Source organism: Equus asinus, chromosome 25 (genome assembly GCF_041296235.1).
Source record: "Equus asinus isolate D_3611 breed Donkey chromosome 25, EquAss-T2T_v2, whole genome shotgun sequence".
NCBI classification, from domain to species: domain Eukaryota; kingdom Metazoa; phylum Chordata; class Mammalia; order Perissodactyla; family Equidae; genus Equus; species Equus asinus.
The window spans coordinates 11518584-11543676 of NC_091814.1; the positions used below are offsets into that span (position 1 = coordinate 11518584).

At 40.4% G+C, this 25093-nt stretch overlaps 2 protein-coding genes across 6 annotated transcripts in view; one reads left to right on the forward strand and one right to left on the reverse strand.

Annotated features, from left to right (window-relative positions):
* Positions 1-11758, reverse strand: part of RNF115 (ring finger protein 115) — a 73301-nt gene extending 61543 nt beyond the window's left edge. Inside the window, exon 1 of the mRNA XM_014867026.3 lies at positions 11625-11758. Coding sequence (XP_014722512.1) covers positions 11625-11726 — 102 coding nt within the window. The 5' untranslated portion in view covers positions 11727-11758. The remainder of the gene's footprint in view (positions 1-11624) is intronic.
* On the forward strand, positions 11242-25077 carry POLR3C (RNA polymerase III subunit C). Of its 5 annotated transcripts, none has more exons than XM_044758467.2 (15): positions 11242-11505; positions 13258-13424; positions 13966-14221; positions 14332-14517; positions 15585-15673; positions 18929-19033; positions 19165-19257; positions 20185-20265; positions 20496-20547; positions 21172-21232; positions 21685-21835; positions 22565-22666; positions 22795-22844; positions 23273-23422; positions 24923-25077. In XM_044758467.2, exons 1-15 carry the CDS (start codon positions 11400-11402, stop codon positions 25002-25004), a joined length of 1731 nt encoding a protein of 576 aa, XP_044614402.2. In that variant the 5' UTR covers positions 11242-11399; the 3' UTR covers positions 25005-25077. The 5 variants fall into 5 exon arrangements, with proteins under 5 accessions (XP_044614402.2, XP_070353906.1, XP_014722509.1 ...); XM_070497805.1 differs by lacking the exon at positions 24923-25077 and adding an exon at positions 23543-24247 and having other exon boundaries at positions 11267-11505; XM_014867023.3 differs by lacking the exon at positions 11242-11505 and adding an exon at positions 11939-12219.
* Positions 25078-25093: the final 16 nt, after the last annotated feature.

A 25093-nucleotide genomic window follows, 5' to 3' on the forward strand; every position in this document is an offset into this window, starting at 1 on the left:
CCTAAGAATAGTAACATTCACAACCTTCATCATTTTGTTCCTTCATTCCAGGCCATGCAACATTGACATTATCAGGGACTCCAAAGAGAAGTGTATAATCAACCGGTTTTCTTTAGCTCATTGTGTAACAAGGCAGAAAATCAGGTCACGGGACAAAGCGTTACTTAATATAAGCTTGATGAGATGGACAAGAAGCCAAATTTTCTAAGGAAAAAATAGACTAAGCTACAAGAATTATCAGAGAAAAAGTTAACCTCATACAGCACAATATAGCCAGACAAGATTTAGTTATAGTGTTCTTTGCTTGCTCACACTAAAGGCAGCAAGAAGAGGAACTAACCCAGCGGCACAGACACAAAACAGTAAATACCTAAAAAGTTCGCTTGAGCTCTGATATGTACCACCGCAGTCTGGAGGAAAAATTTATCTCCTCACATTCAGCTTAGGCCGATAGAATCTTCTTACATAAACTGACAACATTAATTCACTCAGCAAATATAGTCTAAGCTCTAATTCCAAGCACTGTGCAGAAAGAAAACCATGCTTGGTGGGGAAAGAAAAATAACCTGAAATTAAAAATCACTGAAATCATGCACAAAGTGTACGTTCTAGTAAAAATCACACTTAGGGAAGTAAAGACACACAAAACAAACTTCTCTGAATTTTCTAATCTTAAATTCTTAGTCTCAAAATAAGAACTGAGCAATGCTTCAGAAGAGCCTGAGTGATTAAGAGCAATCAATCTGAAATTAAACAAAACTGGACTGGAAACACAGAATAACAAACCAGTGGCATGATGCTGAGCAAGTCGCTTCATCAACGAAATAATGCCTGGAACATAATAAGTTTTCAATAAATTGTAGATTCTAATAAATTCCTCCAAGCAGTTTGAATGTGGAGCTTTTCTCAAACCATGTTCCACAAGATATCAACCAGTGGTCTGTTAAGAAAAAAAAAACCAGATCTGGAAAAGGCTGGATTAAACATTATAACTAAGCATATTGCTTTACTGAATGATTTTTCAGAACCATTAATACGCTATTCTGTGTCATAACAAGGAAGAGGAGGGATAGAGACAGGGAGAAGACTTAGTATGCAGCCTTTTACCATGATTCTGAACTCCTAGTAAAATTCCTGAAACACAGTTTGAGAAACACTGATTTAGACTACTGATTTCCAGACTTTTAGATTCCACAAAGTACTTCAATTTTAACATTAAAAAAATTAGGAAGCCACAAAGGATTGTCAACTTTTTTATTTTGCCATGTAAAAACATTGTTTTTAAATCATTACCTACTATCATCATTTCATTTTAAAACCAAAAAGACAGGAATAAACAACAGACCCTTAGATTAAATTAAGTAATGGACTTTTACATAAAATAATTTAGTGCTGTCCTCCTTTCTACCATGTCCCCAGGGAGCAATCCCAGAACCTCTGAGGTAGACCTCTTCATCAAAATACAAATAATACTTGGAATTCTAGTATGGACTTTCCATCAGTGAGATAAGAGAACTTTACAACTATGATCTAGTTCACTTCAGGGACATACAGGTCAGGAAAGATCACATACAAAATGGTTGATAAAAACAGCCACAGATTATTACAAAGTAAGAAAATGAGTTAACTGAATAGAACTTTAAGAATAAAAGAAACAAAGAGTGGTATTTATAATATGGTGTTGAAAAGGAAATTATCCCTGGGTAAATTTACCTGTCATTAAATCCCAAGTCTTCAAAAAAATAAGCTTTTAATTTATTCGATCAACATCACCAGCATTAAGAATGTATTGCTTTGGGGGCCGGCCCAGTGATGCAGTGGTTAAGTGCGCATGTTCCACTTCTCGGCAGCCCGGGGTTCGCTGGTTTGTATCCCAGGTGCAGACATGGCACCACCTGGCACGCCATGCTGTGGTAGGTGTCCCACATATAAAGTAGAGGAAGATGGGCATGGATGTTAGCTCAGGGCCAGTCTTCCTCAGCAAAAAGAGGAGGATTGGCAGCAGATTTTAGCTCAGGGCTAATCTTCCTCAAAAAAAAAAAAAAAAAAAAAAGAATGTACTGCTTTGTTTGACTTAACAAAGGAAAACCTTAGCGTTGCTTTGCATCATGACGTCCTCTATCCTAACATGTTTAAGATTGTTCAATATCGTAAAAGGAGAGAATACAGTTTTGTAACTCTTGTAGGAAATTCATTTCAAAAGTAAAATTTAAATCCCAGTAAGAATAACTAGAAGATACCACATGATCTTCTACGTGGAAAAACTACAGAACCATATTCCCTTACACAAAATCCAAAAACATCCAAAAGCTCAAATCACTAAACCATGGACAGGAATAAACACAACCTCCTCATTTTACAGATGAGGAAAACTAAGGCCCTTGAAAGATTCAATAATTTGTTTAAAAGTTAAACCTTTTCCCCCTCAACAGTGCTATAGCACTATTTATATATAATTAATAAAATAAATAAAACCATCTATAGAAAGGGCTGATAACAGTTGTAAAATGAAGTCTAATGGTTAGTTCTACAGGTTGCAGCCAGTTTCTTTATTCTGAAAGCCTTTTCCTACCATTTTTAAACACAGGTCAGACCTAAAATAGGCAAAAGGGCATTTGCTCTAATCTTCAGGTAGCTACATTATTTTACAGTGATTAAAGAGAAAGTAAAAAGGGGGCAAAAATATTTGAATCCTCAGTCCCAACTCATTTTGCCAACATTTATGAATCTCTTTACTTCTTCCTAAACATAGCCCAAGAACTAGAACAGCTCCTGAAATATAGTAGGCACCAATAAATAGTTACTGAATGAATGTAAATAGACTGTTATTACTGCATGATCTAATGTCTATTATTTTAATGTTATTATCAAACACAAACCAATTTCAAAGTGCTAAACTTTGCAAATACAGAATGTATGTGTATGTCCTCGAAGAAAATATCCAGACTCAATCAAACTCAGGAATAGAAACAGATATACTTCTGGAACCCTTTTATAACGCTAGTGTTGCAGGATGAGACAGACCTATGTTACACTGCTACCCTTTTTAAAAATCTTGCAAACTCTGAATCTGCTCATCGAATACTGATTGTATGTTACAACAGAAAGCTAGTATAATATTAAAACAAGTTTCCCTCATTGAATCAGCACCCACACTTGTCAGAGAATAATAAACCAATAATTTTAGTGATTAGTAAAACAAGGTTGAAAAATTTAGGAGATTAAACATTCTTATGATTCTAACTTGTTAATATTACATTCAACCACTTTTTAACTTAAAACATGCAAATTAACAGTGAAAGCTAATTTGCCTTTTACATGTTATTAAAAAAAAACAGCAAATGTACCATTATAAATGGTTTTCATACTACACCAGCAATCAAAATAACTAATTTTTTGGAACCGACAAGCTTAAGGTACAAAATTTCCATTCCTCAACCTAACTTGTCTTAACTAGGAACACTAATGCCTCTAAACATTCAGTAGTGAAAGTATTACAAGATCAGAACCTAATAACTGGCACTATAAACTAAAATCAGGGAACCAATAGCTTAACAAGTTTGAGAATAAAGTATCTCAGATTACCAGTTAAATTACAGAAGATTCACTAGAAGCAGCTAAACCCCATTCAACAAATTCAGTTACAAATGATTACTGAAATAACTGCTTAAAAAGCCATTCAGCTGTTCGTCTGGAGGGCAGGTAACTACAGGAAGCTCCTCTATTTATAAGCTGTCAGACTTAGAAACAAAGCCGTATTCAAAAACAAGAGACTCAACTCTGCCTACACCAATGGTAAGTGGTCCATCAGACCACTGCTCTGAGCCAAGCTTTTATTCATTAGACTACAAGTCTGTGCTCCGTTTTAAGGTGTATTATGAACACTAGTAGCCCCACGATTTTCAACATGTACAAAAGCAAAAAGTGACAAGAAAAAGCCTACAACTATAATTCCTCCATTCAACAAATATTTATTGAATGAATACTATATACCAGGCATTTTTCTAAACACTGATGAAAAAGGAAGTAGCAATAAGAGTAGTGAGGAAATGAGAAACTCAAAGGCATATAGGAGGAATTGCCCAAAGGAAAAGTAAATCAAATCTAAAGGACAAAGACCGAATCTTGCAATAAGTGAAAAGTACTGCACTAAAGTCATGAATAATAAGCAGGAGAAAAGAAGCGTGAATAAGGACAAGAGAATCATCTAGGGGACATTTTGGGTATCTACTGAAGTATTTTGCTTGTCACGGTGATTAAGAAATGCTACTGATACTTAACCGGCAGGGGCCAGGAAAGCACAGGAAACTTCAGCACAAAGAAGTGTCTCTAATCTCAAACTTTGTAGGGATAGTTAAGCAGGTAAAAAAAATCTCTATAATTATCAAAGCCTAGGACTTAAGTCTATTCTACATATAAACATCAAGGCTTTCTGCATAAATTTAATACGTACTAAATGTCCAGAAAAACAATTACTGAATAAAGTGAGAGAAAATTATACTTTACTTGGACCTTTACCAAGAATTGTTCATCACTCTGGTGCTTTGCCTCTCATGGTATTTAAGCTGCAAATATCCTTATAGCAGTCTACTTGAGTAACTGTTTGTTATGCCTATGTTTGGTGCCAATATCTACTACTTTATATATATCTTACTATTATGGATAACTGAGTATTTACAGATTGAAATGTAATTACTTTGTCATGAATTATTTTCTTTATATTTATCCTTTATCTTACAGCTAGAGAAATTTTTTTCACTGTTTTTGTGTAGGGAAGTTGTATTACCTGTGAATTTCATTTCACTACAGGGAGTATTCAAAATATTTATTATAAAAAGAGGGCACCGGGTCTAACAGGTTTGAGAGACACCAAGCTAGAAGATCAACATCATTGTAGGATAACTGCAGGTCTCAGTTCATCCAGAAAATGGCAGAAAAGGGCAGGTAACTATGGTATTCTTTCTTTCTTCTAAAACGTAAATTTTAAGCATGGTGAAAAGCAAACATAGTGAAACCTTTATCGGAAGATAGTTCTCCAGGTGTAAAGTCTGTTCAAATCCGCACAATATCAAAGTGAGTGGCAAAGAAGTGAATATGATATACCTTGTCTACTAAGAACTTCCCTAAGACATTTGTTGAAATCACCAAGGACAGAGATTACCTATCTTAACAGATTTTCAAGAAAAACAAAACTAACTGGCCTATTTTGGGCAAAGAGGCTGGGCAATCTATTTAACACAGAAGAAAAGTGTGCCTGGTTTATAATCACCAGAGCCAATACACTTCCACTTGATATCCATTCATCTGGAGACTTCTAAACTGCTAACAACTGAACTTTAAAAAGAAGATTAAAAAAATCTTTCAGAATCTAACCTAAACTTCTGTATGTGAAACTGTAAGAACTACCTAAAATGTTTCTATGGTAAAGGCCCTCTCTCTCTACAAATAAGGATTGCTCATTCCTACACTACCTGTCAGTCAAAGATTGCATAGCTCCATTTCTCTGAATGCTCACTCAAGCTTCCAATAGGTACACCTCAGTATCATTTTACAGTAGGTTATACTAAGGTAAACTGAGAGGGTCAGATGACTCAGCTCCAGTCACACGAAGAATTAGTATTAGAACACATTGGTAACTTCAATTCACTCCTTCGACCAGTAGTTTCAAGAAGCTAAAAGTTTAAGCACAAAATATCCTGAACTCATGAAAGTTCTAATGACTATAAGAGAAACAGAAAGTAAAACTTGATTAATGCTAAGATGAGCTATAGAAAAACTAAAATTAGGTTTGTTGTCTGCTTTTTGCTTTGTTTTCAAACTGGAATTTCCAGCTATCTTACTAAGTTACACAAGGTGTTACAACCTCAATTAATTCCCAACTGACAAAAAATTTGGATGCTCTTCTTTTAGAAGTTGCCCTACAATGTGTAACTTGAGAGGAGAGATCCAATTCCTCTGCTCTCAGTAACCACAAGGAGTGAAAGTGACCCCAACAGATACTGCTAGAATGGAATAGCAACTACCAACAACTATTCTAAACAATCCCTCCCCAAGACAGCTTTGGCTAAAATTATATGGTCTCAATTATCTTACTGAAAATTCTCATCAGGATCCCCAAATCAGAAATCAAAGCTACACCAGAACAAAACCTTAAGCACCACCAACATAAAAAGACAATGACTATCCTTTTACCCTTCCACACCAGGGTTCCTCAACCTCAGCACTCTTGACATTTTCGACCCAATAATTCTTCATTGTGGGGGCTGTCCCGTGCACTGTAGCATATTTAGCAGCAACCCTGTCCTCTACCCACTAGATGCCAGAAACAACCCTCCCCCAGTTGTCACAACCAAAAATGTCTACAGACATTGCGAAATGTCCTCCTGGGGAGCAAAATTACTCCTGGCTGAGAACCACTGCTCTATACTATCTCCTTTATGGCTCATTATTAAGCTGTGGAGAGCTGAAAAAGAAGTTGGCATCCACAGGTTTCTTATTCTTAGACCCGTTCTAATTTGACTATAGAGAATAAAAAGCAATCCACACCTTCTTTCCTCTTCTAATAAGATGGCTGTCTGAAAGACTTTAGCATCTTCTCCCTGAACATAAGCAAAGGTCATAAAAAGCCAACTAAACATAAAGAAACACAAAGTGTTAGCATCCAATTGGTACTTCCCCCCAAAATACAAGGAATTTCGTCTGCAGTGAGTTTAATTTTAAGACTTTATTCTTCCTCATACTGAAAAAGTCCCACAGATTTCCCCAATATATACATGTTGATTTATCAGTAGAATTTTAAGACCAGAACTAGCCTTCCACCCATAAGAATATATATTTCTTATTTCTAGATCCTCACAGGGAGTATATTTACTGACACTGTATGTTCACACTTCATGTGGAGCACCTGCATTTTGTACCACTGAGCCTTTTAGATAAGGATCTCACAGCACTAAAGCCACTACTTTCTAAATTAATTATTGGGTATTCAATATGTCATATCACTTACTCATTCAAGAAATATTTAATAAGTAACTGCTATACAGCACCAGATAGATGCTAAATAATCAAGTAGACTTTTCAGCCACTAAGTCACCAGTAGCAGAATTTAAGATAATCTAATAATTAAAACCTCTCACCCCCAGCTCAAATCACTGAATTCCTTGTCCCAGTTCAACAACACTACTAACACTACTTAGACACCGCTCTGGGATCTTTCTGGGAGTCATGCAACTTAAAAAGCAAGGTCAGTGAGCTTAGAGTTTTAAGAGTCACAAAGTCTTTAAGAAATCTACTTTTAGGGGCTGGCCCAGTGGTGCAGTGGTTAAGTGCGCACATTCTGCTTTGGCGGCCCAGGGTTGGCCGGTTCAAACCAGGTACTAACAATGGCACCACTTGGCAAGCCATGCTGTGGTAGGCATCCCACATAGAAAAGTAGAGGAAGATGGGCACAGATGTTAGCTCAGGGCCAGTCTTCCTCAGCAAAAAGAGGATTGGCGGCAGATGTCAGCTCAGGGCTAGTCTTCCTCAAAAAAAATAACAAAAGAAATAAAGAAATCTACTGTTTAGCTACTCTTACAATAGGGTCATTAGAAAGTTTTCCTGTATTAGAGCCAATACAAGTACAGCAAATGATAATGACTTGTGGAGCACCGGGTGAAGAGCCAAACTAGATAAACATTACTTATTGATAAGGATGACATTTTATTAGATCAAAGAAGGTGATAAAATAAGGAGATGAGAGAGAAAGAGAAGTCCACTAGTTCCTTCAAGCAGAGCCTCAGAGGGGAGCAACACACTGGTAGTCCTTAATTAGACAGGTCTCTTGTCTGGATTTGAGTACTCTGATCTCCATAAAACACTTAAGAACCACCCGAGTCTCATTGATACCAAAAGTAGTTTACGCTGCATGATTTATCTCACCTGCTTAATGATGACTCTACCAGACTCCACCTCATAAAGTAATATACCCTGGCCTTGATTTAAAAGACACAGAATGACACCTTTATACTCCATAACACAGCCCTCTGTGGTACTACCCAGTCATTCCTCAATGTAGCACAGTTAACTCCATCAGTCTTGACTTCACGTTGTCTCTCAATAGGATAGTCAGGCGACGTAAAAGCTTCTGCTGCTATGAAAATAACTTTAAGTTACTTAAGTATTTCTTCTATCATCTCATGACCAAAAAATATACTATGCCATTTTACCTAATCATACATAAACTTGAATCTCTGGGATTTCAGACCATATAATCAAAATCTCTTATTTTAAAGCCCAAGTTTAGTAGTCACTAAATTTTACTAAAATTAATTTCATTGTAAATAGAAAAACACTCTCAATAAGAGAAAGTAATTTATAAATCGATATCCACTTCTAGAATACAGACTCTTTTTTGAAGCCTAACAGGTAACAGTACCACTGAATAATATATTTTAATTTTAAAATTCCCCTATGGCTTCCCCTCATTTTCTTAATATCTACTTTCTAAATGAAACTTTTGTTCTCTTATCTGGGGGGATCCAAACCAAAGACACACAAAGCTAGGATGGATAGATGAGGATTAGCAATAAGGAGTGTTATTTCACCGAATTAATTCAACGAAATGTGGCTTAACCTATATAGCATTACACATATTTCAATCTCTCTCAGAAATTATAGCCAAAACTATTTCTTCTGATACAGACACTGAAGTTAACTGGGTCTGTGAATCTTTCAGACTAGCAGGACTGACAAGACAAATGATAAAACCTAAGAGTAGTTTCAGGGCTGAACATTGGGTAAACTATTGCTATTGCCTGCACACACTTCCAAATGTATCAAGAAGTGCTATATCCTAGAGACTGGGGAAGGACACAAAGCAAGAGTTGTGAAAACCTTGCAACCTGGTCCCCCTGAACACAATCATAACTCTGCTATGTGGTGAATAAACTGGCAAGTGATGACATGGCTCTGAAGCAGTCCTTCCCACTATTTGGGTGAAGGAACCTACCCAACAACAGCTCATTAAAAGCTGACGTAAAACTCAATACGCAGCCTCAGGTGTTCACAGAGGACAGCACTCAAGGGTGATGGTTCTTATGATCCATTAAGTCAAAACAAAGAAAAACTTCATTCACAATAAGCTGACTCTAGCTATCCTCAGAAACACATCCAGGTTTCCCATAACGTTCGTCCAGTTGAAGAAACAATGCATGCCTAATATATGCTGAGTAATTATAGTGAAGGAATCTCAAATTTATATAAAAAATTTTTTAAAAACTTTTCAATCTTGTCCTATATATATATGAAAATCATACTACTGACTTAGCAGTGTTTGACTTGGTTTTCCAGTAGCAGAGACAGATTGGCATTGAACCAGCCACTTACTCAGCTCGTCATTCTTACTACCAACATTTTCAAGATAACAGTCTGGGGTTAAGGATATAGAATGGCCATGAAACTCACTGGCTCACCTACGAATCAAAACTAAACCCGTGACCACACTGTACCTTTTCCTAAAAATGCATAACAATGACAATTTACTAAATATTTCTCCCTTCTTCCTCAACTCAGTCTTCCTTTTCTACCTGAGTCTATGCTATCCTCCTCAATCTGAATTCCACCTATGTTGCAGAACTCAATTCATCTCTCACTCTTTCCCTGACCTCATCAATGTTACCATATCCCCCCTCTCTGAATTCAAAAGCACATATTATCCAGCCTCATTCACCTTACACTGTTACTTTTTCCATGTTTGTCTTGTCTTTCCAACAAAACTGTGAGGTCCTTAAGGGCAGGAACCACATATTCCTCAGAATTGCTGCCAGAGCATCCAGAGGAGAGCCTTGTATGTATGTATAAGTACTCAATTACATTTAATTGTGTTAGGCCTCAATTTACAAATCAGGCATTATGGACAATAAATCAGACTAAAAAGATCAATAACTTCTCCTCCAGCTATCAAACCAAGGCTTAGAAAAACACCCAAAAAGTCTTTCAAATTATCCCTTTTCAAGAGCACTTTGAAGTGAGGACTTAAGCGGTAAAAAGAAAAGTTATAAGTTGTGGAAAGTTAGACTGTTTTCTCACTCTTTAAGGCAAGGAGGGAACAGCGACTTAATCAGAAGAGCACACAATGTTCAACAAGGCATCGCATTCAACAACTTGTCACAGGTCACACACATACTGGCTGAATTCCAGACTCCCTCTCTGTGGGGAGAGTGAGTTCTGGAGGCTCCGATGTCCACTGGAAAAAAAAAAAAAAAAACAAGGCACCTGCTCTTCCCAGCACTGAAATATGGCAAAAAGCACACAAACACAGCCAAATTAGCAAGCAAAAACTAAGCGCCCTGTGGATGAAACTATGAGTACAAAATTGGAGGTAGAGCAAATAGAAAGAAAAGAAAATGTTATAAAAGCCTGTAAAAGGACAACTTTTAGGTGAAAAGGCTAAAAATATCCATTAGGCACTTATTCACACAACTCCATTTGTGTGTCTAAGAAATAAGACATAGACACACACTTTAGTAGGCTCTCTCTCTCATAGTTTACCTGAGACAGTCTAAGTATAGAGGTAAGTTATTATGAAGCTACCTTGGCAAGATTGAACCTGATTACTTCTAAGGAACAGAACAACCATAACTAATTTTAAAGATGGGTGGCCAAAAGTAGGATTACCGTTCACCCCAGTGGGTCTCCCTGCAGCAGTTATAACCCAACACAAAACAGCGTCTGGGTTTGGGGTGCTGTAGCTGGCTAGCACGCTGCAGAAGTGCTTTCTTCACAACTACAGGACTACCTGTCTAGGGGCTACCAGACAATCTGGCAGAAACTGGTGAAAACCATTTTATGTCAGAGGATGCAGTCCCCAGCATTGTGTCCTGGATCTTTTTATTAAGCGATGAGACAAAATGGGGGAGGGCGGCGGGGAAGGGAGGTGGTGCTAAAGACGCTGGCAGCATGACAACAAAAATAACCAAGTTGAAACAATATGTCCCGCCTTCTTCCTAAAGCCATTTCCTTCAATAGTGATAGGGAGGCAGGCAGCCTGCAAGTCATTATACACTGCCGTTTTCACTTTCACAAGAACCCTGGAAACCAGTGAAGAGCAAAATCCCCTCTCTGCCCCAGTTTACCTTCCAACCCTCTCTCTTTCGTGCTTTCTTCCTTCCTTCCCTACAGACAACCGAACAGCGACAATTCTCAGCAATCCGCTATTTTGCTTCACTGAGGATGGGGGAGGGGGAGGATCTAGTGAAAAGTGGAAAAGCAAATAGAGAAGCAACAGCGGAAAGAGTATCGAGTAGGGGAAAGAGAGGTCATAGTGAGGAGACAGGATGAAGAAGAGTGTAAGAAAATCGAGGGAGAGTCATCGGAGGAGAACTTGCTAAGGAAAACAAACAGATGGAGGGGGGCAGGTAATGAGGGGAGAGGGAGCGAGGGGCAGACGGAGCAACCGAGGGGGAAAACAGGCTGGACGGAAGTTACGGAGCCAGGGCCGGGACGCCCGGGCACCAAGAGCAGCAGGTATGTGGGAGACCGATGTCAGGGGAATCAAGGCTGTGCGGGAAGCTGAGGACCCATTCCAGGACACCGGGGCGAGGAATCCACGCCGAAGCCCGGCGCAGATGACACGGGGCTCTTACCGGCAGTTTGGGGCTGACCTCGCCCTTGCAAAAGTGGCAGAAAAACCGGTGCGCGGCGACAGCGGCGCCTGCGCCCGCCCCGGCCGCCGAAGCCTCCGCCATTTTTCTCTTCCGCCGCAGCTGGCCGAGAGGGCAGCGGCCCGTCCCTCGCCAGGCCGCTACCTCCCGGCTGCGGTCGCCGCCTCTGCCGCCGCCGCCGCCGCCGCCGCTTCCTCAGTGGGGCCGGCCGCTCCGGAGCCCGCGTCGGTCACGTGAGTCCGCCGGGCCCAGAAAGGCTGCGGCGCCGACTGTGACCCTAAGGCCCGCCTCCCAGCACCAAAGAGGCGCAGGCAAGAGAGTCCGCCCTCCGGCTCCTCAAACAGCCCCTCGCCGGTCCTCCAACCTTCCAGAGAGAAGAAAGAAAGAGCGCCCCCGGAAACCACCGAAACTCTAAGGGTAGAGCGGTACACATTTTTCCGTTTTCTCGGTGATCCTCGGTGTCCATCCTCCCGCGAGAAAGGGCCGTGGGCTCCCCCTCTGCCTGGGCGGCTAGCAGGAGCCCCGCGAAGCCGCCGGCCTTGGGGACTCGGCGGCGTTAGACTGCATTGACCCGGAGGTTAGTAGAAACTGGTGTCTGAAGGAGGCGGCCCTGTCTCTGGATCAAGGGACCAAGTCCGGAACTGGAACCTGCGTGAAGGGAGTGAAGAGCCAGGAGCCAAGATCCTTGGAAATCCTTTTCGATGATGGCAAAGGGTCTGGGGATGCTTCCCCAAAGACATGTGGATGGGGATGCTGAGGCTGAGAGACAAAGACTTGGCTTCTGAGGAATTCAGAGAAACAAATGAACAAACCAATGTTTGGTAGCACTTGGGATGATAAGGAAGTAATTATATAGTCAACTAGATCTGTTTGTGTCTACTTTGTCGAGTAGAAATGTCAAAATTAAATACTGCCCTGCAAACAACATACTTCATCTCCTATTTGAAACACCCTGTTGAGAAGCTCTCCTGTACCTCTTAATTTCTTTTCCTAAATTGTCATTTCCTTTATGGACTGGGAATGACACGGCCTGTTCACTCCCAATGGGCTGTGAACAGTGGCCTTAGTTCTTCCAAACAATGAAGTGTAGAATCTAAAATCTGTGACAGATCGCTAAACCATCTCCACCCAATCTTTAAAAAAATTAGACATAACTCCGTAAAGATAAATTTGGTGTATAGTCTTTTTTCTATACATACATGTTTTTCTTTTCTTTTTTTCACAATAATTGAATTTTCCTCAACATTTTCCGTTATAACCCGCATCTTTCACTTAATGAACAATTTTCTATGCTAATATATATATTTCATTTTAAATGGCATAGTATTCTATCGTATGGGTATACCATAATTTACTGAATTAATTCCTTATTGCTAGAAATTAGGTTGTTTCTAGTATATCAGTATTCTAAAGAGAACTACAGTGACATATTTTTATTATTTCCTTGGAACACAGTATTCAAAATGAAATTATTAGGTCGAAGGTATGCAAGATTTTAAGGCTTTCGATATGTAATGCCAATTTGCCCTCCAGAAAGTACATGAATTAACACTCAGCAGCTGTGCTCCCAACATAAAAAGAAACTTTCTATCATACGATCTTTTTTTTCTCTTAGCTCTGAGACTGCTCAGTACAATGACTCAAGCAGAAATTAAACTGTGTTCTTTGTTGCTGCAAGAGCATTTTGGAGAGATTGTAGAAAAAATTGGAGTCCACCTAATCAGAACTGGCAGCCAGCCACTAAGAGTAATTGCCCATGACACAGGAACATCACTGGATCAGGTATGTTTGGATGACGTTAATTTGCTTTCATTTCATTAATTTCTTTTACCTACCTTTGAATATTGTTACTTCCCACCCCACAAAATGGAAAAGGGAGAAAGCCTGCCCTTAGGACCAGAACAGTGTTATTTGGGGGGAAAGAGGATGAGACGTAGGCCCCAAGGTTCTGCTTCTCAGAGCATTCTAGGTTCATCATGGCTTCTTAGACAAATCTTTGCTCTTCCTATGCCATACCTCATTTATTTGTATTGAGTCTATTAATCTCAGTACTACTTTTAAGGAATGAGAATAATAGAGGGGAAGTAAACTGTACTTTGGAAGATAAAGATCAGAGGAAATATAAGCATCATAGCAAGGAATCTTCCTGATTTCTTCCATTGAGATGTGATTCTTATTAGCTATTCCAATGGAGGGAGAGAAGCAGCACAGAGATTCGTATCTAGCCATCTCCTGATGCTTAGTAAACTGTTGGACAAAAATTGCCAGCAATAATGAGCAGTGGCCTCAGATCTTTCCTCTCTTTCTTTTGGGTCCTATCTAGGTAAAAAAAGCCCTTTGTGTCCTCATCCAACATAACCTGGTGATATATCAAGTGCACAAACGTGGTGTGGTGGAGTATGAAGCCCAGTGCAGCCGGGTGTTGCATATGCTTCGGTATCCCCGGTACATCTATACTGCCAAGACACTGTACAGTGACACTGGGGAGCTGATTGTTGAGGAGCTACTGTTGAATGGCAAAATGACAATGTCAGCTGTTGTGAAGAAAGTGGCAGACCGGCTCACAGAGACTATGGAGGGTCAGTACTGTATCCACTGCTGTTAGCAAAAGCATAGATTGGCTGGCTGCAGGAGTGGACCCTCAGTGATCTTAGGCCATCTTACCTGCCTCTTTCCTCCTGTTGTACAGATGGCAAGACCATGGACTATGCTGAGGTGTCAAACACATTTGTGCGACTAGCAGACACACACTTCGTGCAGCGCTGCCCCTTCGTGCCTGCCACTGAGAATTCAGACCCTGGGCCACCGCCACCTGCCCCCACTCTTGTCATCAATGAAAAGGACATGTACCTGGTTCCTAAACTGAGCTTGATAGGTAAGGAATTTTGAGCCCTGGACTGTGACTTGACCTAATTGTCGATTCTTCCTCAGTGACTGTTGAATGAGTCAATCAATTGAGCTGTTAGCAAGGATTTACTCTGTGCCAGATACTGTGGTGTAAAATGATTAAAAAAAACCTCAGTCTCTGCCCTTGTGGGACTTAAGTCCAGTATAGGAGACTTACATTAATCAAATAACCACATAGATATATAACTAAAAACTGTGATACGTACTATGAAGGAAAACTATGACGTATTATGAACATATATAACGCGACCAGATTTATCTGGGGGTTTCAGGTACATGCTTCTTTGAAAGTGTGGCATTTGAGCTAAGATTTAAAGCAGAAGTAGGAGCCAACCAGTGAGGTAAAGTATGAAGAGGTACAGAGGATAAGCATTTTTTAGCAAAGGAAATAGTATGTAGTGAGAAAAAAAAATAGGATATTTGAGGAAGTAAAAGAAGGTCAGTATAGTTAAAGCATGGTGAGCAAAGGAAAGCGAGCCATGAGGTAAGGTTAGGGAGACAGGCTGGGGCGAGATCAAATAAGGCCTTGTAGAGCATCTGTTCTTTATCCTCAAGGCAAAGGAAAACCACTAAAGGATTTTAAAGGAAGTAACATGATCTAATTTGCATTTTTAAAAGATTTTTCTTTCTGAAGAAAGGATGGGGCAAAGGTATATGTAGACAAACCAGTGAAAAATTAGCTATAGAAGGGGCGAGAGAGACAGAGGTATCAGGAATGACATCTGCGTGACTGACTTGCATAATGTGGGAGGATGATGGTGCCATTCACTGTGAAAGGAAGCATTGGAGCATGAGCAGTTTAAGGGAGAAAGACTGACTTTCTTTTTGAACGTGTTGATTTTCAGATGACTTCATCATTAATTTCTTTGTAGCTCTTCAGTCTCCTCAGCAACTCTAACCTAGAGGCAGCTATGGATGTCTTTGGGATGGAGAGACTATTCAGTCTCATAGGAGAGACTATTCAGCTCTTATATTCAGTGATTTCCTGTCATCATGTGAGGTGTAGCCTAACTGTTCAGCTGTTTTATTTGGCAGGGAAAGGTAAAAGGAGGAGATCATCTGACGAAGATGCTACCGGAGAGCCCAAGGCCAAGAGACCAAAACATATAGCAGATAACAAAGAGGTAATCGGGCTTCTTGGTTAGGAGTCACCCTGAGGAAAGCCAGAAAGAGGATTAAGATCACAAGCCCTGAGAGAGCTTAAAGGTTCCTGGATTGAAAAGTAGTAGGATTATGAGCTTCATTAAATATTGGCCAGGAATAGACTAACAAAGAGTGAATTGCTGTCCCCCTTCCTAGGCTTAACTTACTGCAGTCATTGGACAGAGGTAACATCTTATACAAAAAAGGGGCCTAGAAAAAGTTTAAGTCATTCAGTATGGCTGAGACCACCATAGAGACCCATGGTGGCCAGTGGTGACAAATGAGTCTAGAAAAATATATACAGGCCTGAGCTCTTATATTCAAATGCCTTCTCAGCATCTCTGTGAAGATATTAATAAGCACCTCAAAATTAGTATGGCCAAAACAGAATAATTTCCACCTCTCAAATATCTACTCCCTGCTAAGCTTTTCTCATCTGACTGAAGGACACCACCCAGGCCAGCCACATAGGACACCACCATTTGCTTAGGCCAAAATCCTGGGGCTGGCCCGGTGGCGCAGCGGTTATGTTCGCCCATTCCGCTTCTCAGCGGCCCGGGTTTCGCTGGTTCAGATCCCAGGTGCGGACATGGCACCACTTGGCAAGCCCTGCTGTGGTGGGCGTCCCACATATAAAGTAGAGGAAGATGGGCACGGATGCTAGCTCAGGGCCAGGCTTCCTCAGCAAAAAGAGGAGGACTGGCAGTAGTTAGCTCAGGGCTAGTCTTCCTCAAAAAAAAAAAAATCCTAGGAACCATCCAATCTCACAGTAAAACCTGTCAGCCCAATTTCCAAAATGACCTCAAATCCCACTATTTCTCACCTCTTCCACTATCACCCTAGTCTGAACCACTGTCATGTCTAGTCAACACTTTGCCACCACTCTCCTAAATGGTCTCTCTAACTGCATTCTTATCTTCTTAAGAGCCAAAATTACTTTCTCAGTTGTTTTTTCAAAAAATCCCAACACATCACTGATTTAGACTCCTTTAATAACTTCCCATTACTCTTAGAAGAAACCCAAACCCTTACTATGGATTATTAAGCCTTACATGAGCTGATTTTAACATGATCTGCTGGAGACAAGGCTCTCCAACCTCAGCTCTTTCCACTCTCCCTTTTGTTCACTATGTTCCAGCTTTTATCTTTCTTTTTGTGCCTCAAACATGTCCTATTCTTTCCAGTCTTCAGGCTCCTGTCCTTAGTGAACAATTCCTTCTGCTTCAAATGCTTTCCCCTCAGATGTTCATGTAGTTGCCTTGTTTTGATCACTGAGATCTCAGCTCAAATGCTATTTTCTTAGAGCTCACTCACCATTGCCCACCCTCTACTCCAGTCTCTACATTTTCCCATTTCATCTTCAGAGCATTTATAAGTAGCTGAAATTATTTATTTGTATACTTGTTTGTCTTTGTACTCTCAGTAAAGTATAAACTCCTTGAGGGCAGTATCTTGTACCTGAAATATAGCAAGACATCAATAAGTATTTCTTGATTGACTAAGAGGTTAGGACTTTATCCTGAAGGCAAGGGGGAGTCATTGATGGAATTTTAGGCAGGGGAATGAAGTGGCTCAGATTTCCATTTTAGAAAGATTACTATAGTACAATGCTTCATAACTTGTACAATTCCATGGATAGATTTCAGAGGGTCCACCTCTAATTGTGCGATGTGCATTTTTCTTTAGAGCACTCTATAGCTTTCTTCAGATTCTTCAAGAGAACTTGTGACCCAAAAAGATAAAGAAGCACTGCTCTATGAGAAATGGGGAGAGCAATACAAAAGGAACAAGATTAAAAGCAGAAAACCCAGTTACCCTTTTTATAGCACCCACTTTATTAAAAAGAAAAATGAAAACCAGTTAGAAGGCTATTTTAGTAATCCAGGTGAGCCATGATTAGAGCCTGAAATAAGATAATGACAGGATAAAAAAAGTAGACATCTGATAAATACAAAAAGAATAGATAGAACTTGGTATTTGGATGGTAGATGAGGGAGAGCAAGCGGTTAGGGATCATACTCAAGTTTCTAGCTTAAGAAATCTGGTTGGTTATAGTGTAGTTAGCTGAAAACCTTTAAAAAGAACAATTTGGGGGAACAGGTGGAAGTGTCAAATAGGTAGTTGAGTCTATGTATCTGGAGCTTAATAGAGAGTTCTGGAATTAAGTAATAGATTTGGAAGTGAATCAATAGTTAAAGCCTTGAGAGCAGATAAAATCACCTAGGTAGAATATGTAGAATAAAAAGAAAAGAGGGCTATGGACAGAACCCTGAGGAACACCAGTTTTTATAGGTGGGATCTGGAAAAGGAATCTGTGGAGACTGAGGAAGGGTAGGCAGAATGGTTAGAAGGAACACCAAGAAAGAATGGTGTCATAAAATCCAAAGGGCCACATTGAGTTAAGAAGGAGAAAATGTCCAACCATGTCATATGCTTCAGAAAGATCAAATAAGATCAGAACTGGAAAATATTCTTTGAACTTAGCAATAAGGAGATCCCCAGGGACCTTGGCATTTCAGTATAATGGTGGAAATGGACTGAGTAAATCTGTGGATGGAGGAACAGCTGGGATCGCCAACTCTGAGAAGCTCAGCTATGACAGAAAGGAAAAGGAGTGAAGGCATAGGGTTGAAGGAGAATTCTTTTAGAGTAGAAGAGATTTGGACAAAGTAAAGGCTGATGGGAAGAAGGTAGTAAAGAAAGAGAGACTGAAGATTTAGAAGTGGAGTGAAAATTGATTGAGCTGGGTCCCTGAGAATGCAGGAGAGGGTGAGATCGAGCACACCAGGATGGGCGTCAACCCTAGGTAAAAGGAGGAACATTTTCCATTGTGATAAAATTGGATAAAAATACAAATTTTAAAATAAGTAAGAAATGTGGTGGGGATGTGTGCACAAAGTTGAATGAGTTCTGGCATAATGGCTCCTATTTTCTCTCTGAAATAAGAGGCAAGGTCATCGGCTGAGAGTGAGAAGGGCTGGGTAAGTGGGAGATTTGAGGATACTGGCGGAGTTAAAAATCAGAGAGAAAGATCAGAGGTAAGCTTAGAGTTTGAAGCTGGGGATTGTGAATTTGTCCTTGTCAGGGCACTGATCCACGTGACTGAATGATTTTTCTCCAACCAATTTAGCTGCTACTGTATAGGAAAAAAAATGGTGAACAGTGAAATACAAGCTCCTCACCAGAAAACAATACTATGTCTAAATGTTTCTGTCTAATCCTTTTCTCCTCCTCAGCCCATTCCAGATGATGGGATTTATTGGCAGGCCAACCTTGACAGATTCCACCAGCACTTCCGTGACCAAGGCATTGTCAGTGCAGTTGCCAACAGGATGGACCAGGTAATATCTAAGTGGGTGGGACAGTGGCCATCAGGAACATTCACTTATTTGCCAGATGTGGCCATTGGCGTATAGCCAGAGCCAGTGCAGCAAGAGTGAATTCTGAATTCCAGTTCACTTTTCAAACCCAGACCAGCAGCGAGATTGTGCGGACCATGCTCCGGATGAGTGAGATTACCACTCCCTCCAATGCCCCCTTCACCCAGCCATTGTCTTCCAATGAGGTGAGTTTCAAATTCTTGTACTAGTTTTCTGACAAGACTCTTGGATATTAGAACCTATTTCGGGACCGGCCCAGTGGCGCAGCAGTTAAATGTGCACGTTCTGCTTTGGTGGCCCGGGGTCCACCGGTTCGGATCCTGGGTGCGGACATGGCACTGCTCATCAGGCCATGCTGTGGCACGCGTCCCACATATAAAGTAGAGGAAGATGGGCATGGATGTTAGCTCAGGGCCAGTCTTCCTCAGCAAAAACAGGAGGATTGGCAGGTGTTAGCTCAGGGCTGAGCTTCCTCAAAAAAAAAACAAAAAAGAACCTAATTATTATACACAGAGCCTGAGATTAGGTTGAGGTCTGAGCCTTGAAACAGTTTTTGTTGTTTGAGGTGGGATGCGGATTATCTGTAGGTGGTCGGTACTGAAATATGTGGTCTCTTAGGATCCAGCCTTTAAAAACCTAAACCAGTCCCTTAGAGTATAAGCTATTTTCCTAATTGCTCTAAGAATCCACTATTTGGAATCTGACAGCCTTGGTGCTCAGGACATTATTTGGCCCCTTTTTTTTTTCTTTTTGAGGAAGATTAGCCCTGAGCTCACATCTGCTGCCAATCCTCCTCTTTTTGCTGAGGAAGACTGGCCCTGAGCTAACATCCATGCCCATCTTCCTCTAGTTTATATGTGGGATGCCTACCACAGCATGGCTTGACAAGCCGTGCCATGTCCACACCCAGGATCTGAACCGGCGAACCCTGGGCCACCGAGAAGCGAACGTGCGAACTTAACTGCTACACCACCGGGCCGGCCCCCACGATGCTGCTATATTTTTGGACATTTTTATACCTGTGATATCTAAAATTAAAACATATTTATTTCAGTAATGTCAGCAATTCTAAGATCCCAAACCCATTTTCACTGTCTCTTTTTGCTCCATAGATCTTCAGATCCTTGCCTGTTGGCTATAACATCTCTAAGCAGGTTCTTGATCAGTATCTCACTCTGCTGGCAGATGATCCAGTAAGTCTGTTTTTGCTTTTTTTTCTTTTCCTTTTTTCTGCTGTGGTTATTATTTCTTTCTGCCACTGATACCTGGTAACATTCTCCTGTAGCCTCATTCTCTACGTAGCCAGCTCAGACAATTTCTCTACCATCATCTGCTGCAGACTCTTGGCCAGATTTGCTCCTTTGGAAACAGAATCACTGAACTTTCCATTCAGTTAACACTCTCTCTCTCTCTTTTTTAATAGCTTGAGTTTGTTGGAAAGTCTGGCGACAGTGGTGGAGGAATGTATGTCATCAGTATCCTTACCAGTTATTTCCTTACAGTCAGGCGGCCTTAATTATGAAACAGAATAGTGACTTATAAAAGAAAAGATTTTATAACATTTAGTGTACTAAATAAGTTAGAAAATTGAACCAATACATTGATTATAAAGAAGGAAAAAAAACTTTTAATTAATCAAATTTTAGTTAAGCAAAATCTTGACTTAAATACCCTAGTTAGTTAAGATTTTGAAATACTTACCATAAATGAGGCCAATGTGAAAAACAAAATAGTATTTAAATTTTAAATTAGAGACTTAGGAATAAAACTAAGATCACAGGGGCCAGCCCCATGGCCAAGTGGTTAAGTTCACGCGCTCCACTTCAGTGGCCCAGGGCTCAGCAGTTCGGATCCTGGGCGCGGACATACACACCACTCACCAAGCCATGCTGTGGCAGCATTCCATGTAGAGGAACTAGAATGACTTACAACTAGGATATACAACCATGTACTGGGGCTTTAGGGAGAAAAAAAAGGGAAAGATTGGCAACAGATGTTAGTTCAGGGCCAATCTTCCTCACCAAATCATTAAAAAAAAAACTAAGATCACAATGACCAGGCCAAAACATTACTGAGTGACCTTAATCCTCTACATAAAGACCTGCATAAGGCTCTAGGATCCCTAGCCACAGCCACTCTGGAGTCTGTCGTACAGGAGAGGTAAGGGGGTCACCCTGAGTGGGGTTGGAGTCAGACACTTCCTTTCCATGCCCCATTTGAACAAGTACTTTGATCATTATATAAGCAACCAGTATAGGCACATCTTGGCATATCTTGCCCCATTTTTCCACTAGACTGCTATGGATCCCATCTACTACTACTCTTCACCCTTAATACACTACTGCTTAATTCCCAATTATGTAATTAACCTGCTTTCCTAAAGTTTTTACATACAAATGCAGGAACTGAAGCAATCAAGTGCGTCAGCAGTTGGAGACTACCTTATGATTAGCAGTACCATCATCAGTCTGTGGAATTGTGAAAGAATTCTCTGATCCCTATTCCTCTCTGGCCCTGGCTCCACACCTGGAAATGGAGCAACCACCATCTGTGATCAAGAGCTAAAGCTAATCTATGTTGGCATGTCATTTGCTTTCTTCATTCCTTTCCAGATTTGGGTCTCGCTGTGCCAGAATATTCCGTTTAGTTTTGCAAAAGAAACACCTGGAGCAGAAGCAGGTAGAAGACTTTGCAATGATTCCAGCAAAGGAGGCAAAGGATATGCTTTATAAGATGCTCTCAGAAAATTTCATATCACTCCAGGTAACCAATGCTGTAATAATCGCCAGTCAAGCTAGAAACTCCTGAGACAAACATCCTGAACCCCAAGCAAACTCTGTATCCATCTCTGAGACAAAGAAAGAGATTAACAAAGACCTAGCAGTTGACGGATAATCACAGAGCTTTAACTAGCCTAGTAAAGAAGGGGGCACAGCCAAGAAGTCACCCCAGAATCACCCTACCCTTTTTTCTTTAGTTCCTAGTCCCTGTGATTTGTCCTTTCCTTGAGCCTTAAATTTATTATAGATTAAATCTATCAACAGCATCTAATGGGTCCTTGCTAGGTGCAGAGCCACATAGTATACCCTATGAAAAAATAGATAGAATGTATTTTGGAGTCAGAAGCACAACTCTGCCTCTTACCCAGTTACATTGAGCAAATTACCCACCGTCATTTTTATATCTATAAAGTGATGATGGCTGGTAGTAATAAAGATAATATGGTTTGTTGTAAAGATCAAATACAATCTACCTGGCACTTAAGAGTTGCTCAGTAAATGTTAGTTGCCTACTCTTTCTTCCTCACTCAGGATGCTGAAAGTCAAATGGAAAAAACAGGGCAGCCCAGCTCTCCCTGTGGCTGATTATGCCATAAACACAGATGTATAAGTGAAAGAGAGGGCTGAGTAGCTCTGGATGGAACACCTGTTTACTTTGCCAGTTCTGAAGAACAGTATAATTTCTCTTACTTTTCTTTCTGTGGACAAATAGGAAATTCCCAAAACGCCAGACCATGCTCCATCCAGGACCTTCTATTTATATACCGTGAACATCCTGTCAGCTGCCCGAATGTTGCTGCACAGGTGCTACAAGGTAACTCCTGGACCTTCTCCCCATTCCCTCCACACAAACAAGTCTCACCCTCTTGCCCCATTTAGCCATTTTCCCTGAGCTACTTAATAGAACTATGTGCATTTCTTGTCTTTCTTCTCTCCTCTCAGAGCATAGCCAACTTGATAGAAAGGAGGCAATTCGAAACCAAAGAGAATAAGTGAGTAGCATTTTTAGTTGAGTAATTATATTTTTCAAGGTCAAAGGCTTGAGAGGAAATTTCCTATGGAAATGAAAACCAATGGAGACAATAACCAGTCTAGTTGCATTGAATTATTGGCTTAGGTTGGCATAAATCATGCATTAGTCTACACTTTTCTAATATACCCCGAGTGAAATAATTTTGTAGATTAAATTTATGAGAAATCTACAAACTGGCACCAAACTTTAAGTGTAAATGAGAGGCAATAAGTTTCAGAAGTGAAGTCACATTTCTAATTTAAGTTTGTAGAAAATGTCCTTAGGGGGTGACATTATCCACCTTGACCAGGACAATGGTGAAGGGGGGGTGGGTTATGCCCCAGGACTAAAGGGTAAAAGAATCTCCAAGGCTAGAGGACATGCCTTAGAGTTGTGTTTGTCTAACAGACGCCTACTAGAAAAGTCTCAGAGGGTAGAAGCCATCATTGCATCCATGCAGGCTACGGGTGCAGAGGAGGCACAGCTACAAGAAATAGAGGAGATGATCACAGCCCCTGAACGCCAGCAACTAGAGACCCTGAAACGTAATGTCAACAAGTAAGCATCAGAAACTTCAAACCCGTGTTTCAAAATACCTTCCAGACAAATCTGCCTCGACTTCCTGCTGCCCCTCCAACTTAACAAGAACAAACCTAAACTCATTATCTTCTTCCCCAGGTCAATTAACAGAATGTAATCCAGCTATTTTCCTAAACTAAGAACTCTGAAGACATCCTCAGCTTCTCTTCCCTCACCACACACACACTCTTGTTCACTAAGGCTGTTGATTTTACTTCAGTAAGTGTCTCAAGTGTGGCCCATTCATCTTGGTCCTCATGCAGGCCTCCATCACCTCTTTCCTACACCTTTGCAATCACCACCCCTTTCAAACCATCTCTTATAATGCTCTCAAAGTTAGTCTCTATAAAATGATTAATAATTTCACTCTCCTATTTTAAATGCTTTAATGACCCCTTTTATTTACAGTAAAAAAAAAACCAGACTCCTTGGTGTGACTTATAGGGCCTTTCACAATCTCCATAGCAGCCTATCTTTCCGTCTTCATTTCTTTCACTCTTCACCATTGACCTTAATAGGTATTCCTTTGAATCTGTAGATGAATTTGGGGAGTATTGCCATCTTAACAGTATTAAATCTTCCATCCCATGAACAAAGGAGGTCCTTCCATTTATATAGGTCTTCTTTAATTTCTTTCAGTGATGTTTTGTGATTTTCCATATTCAAGTCTTGCACTTCTTTTGTTAAATTTATTCCTAAGTATTTTATTCTTTTTTGATGCCATTTTAATGTTTTCCTCATTTCATTTTTGGATTGTTCATTGCTGGTTTATAGAAATAAAACTGGTTTTTGTGTTTTGATTTTATATCCTGCAGCTTTGCAAATTCGTTTATTAGCTCCAGCAGGTTTTTTGTGGATCCTTTGAGATTTTTCTACATATAGAATCATGTCATCTGTGAACAGAAATAGCTTCACTTCTTCCTTTTCAATCTGGATGCCAGGTCTTTTTCTTGCCTAGTTGCCCTGGCTAGAACCACCAGTAAAAGGTTGAGTGGAAGTAAAAAGCAGACATCCTTGTCTTCTTCCTGATCTTAGGCAGAAAGCTTTCAGTCTTTCACTATTAAGTATGAGGTTAGCTGTGCATTTGTCATAGATGGCTTATATCAGTTTGAGGAAGTTCCCTTCTATTCCTAACCATTACACTAAGCCTCTGCCACTCTCAGCTCCTACTTTAAAACACCATAGGTCCTTTTACACCTGTGCCTTTAACATGCGCTATTCTTTCACTTACTTGCAAGTTAGACTGTAACTTCTCCCAGGACAGAGACTATATCTCTTGAATCCTCAGCAATTTCCACAGTGCCTGGCACTTACAAGATGCTCAGTAATGAGAGAATGATGTATTGGTTCTCCTGCTTTCCACCCATTACTCTCAAGGGTAACCAAGCAATTCTCCATGGCCACACTCAGCCCCAGCCTATAATCTTAAATATGCTAATTAATGTTCAGTTGGGCAAATGCTTTCACTTTTTCACTCAGGTTGGATGCCAGTGAGATTCAGGTGGATGAAACCATCTTCCTACTGGAGTCATACATTGAGAGCACTATGAAGAGACAATGACGCAGAAGAAGAGTCTTCCTCAAAAGATCTGGGGGTAGATTAGATGGAAAAATAAAGGAGGTGCATAGATGCATTCTTTGCAGTGGAAT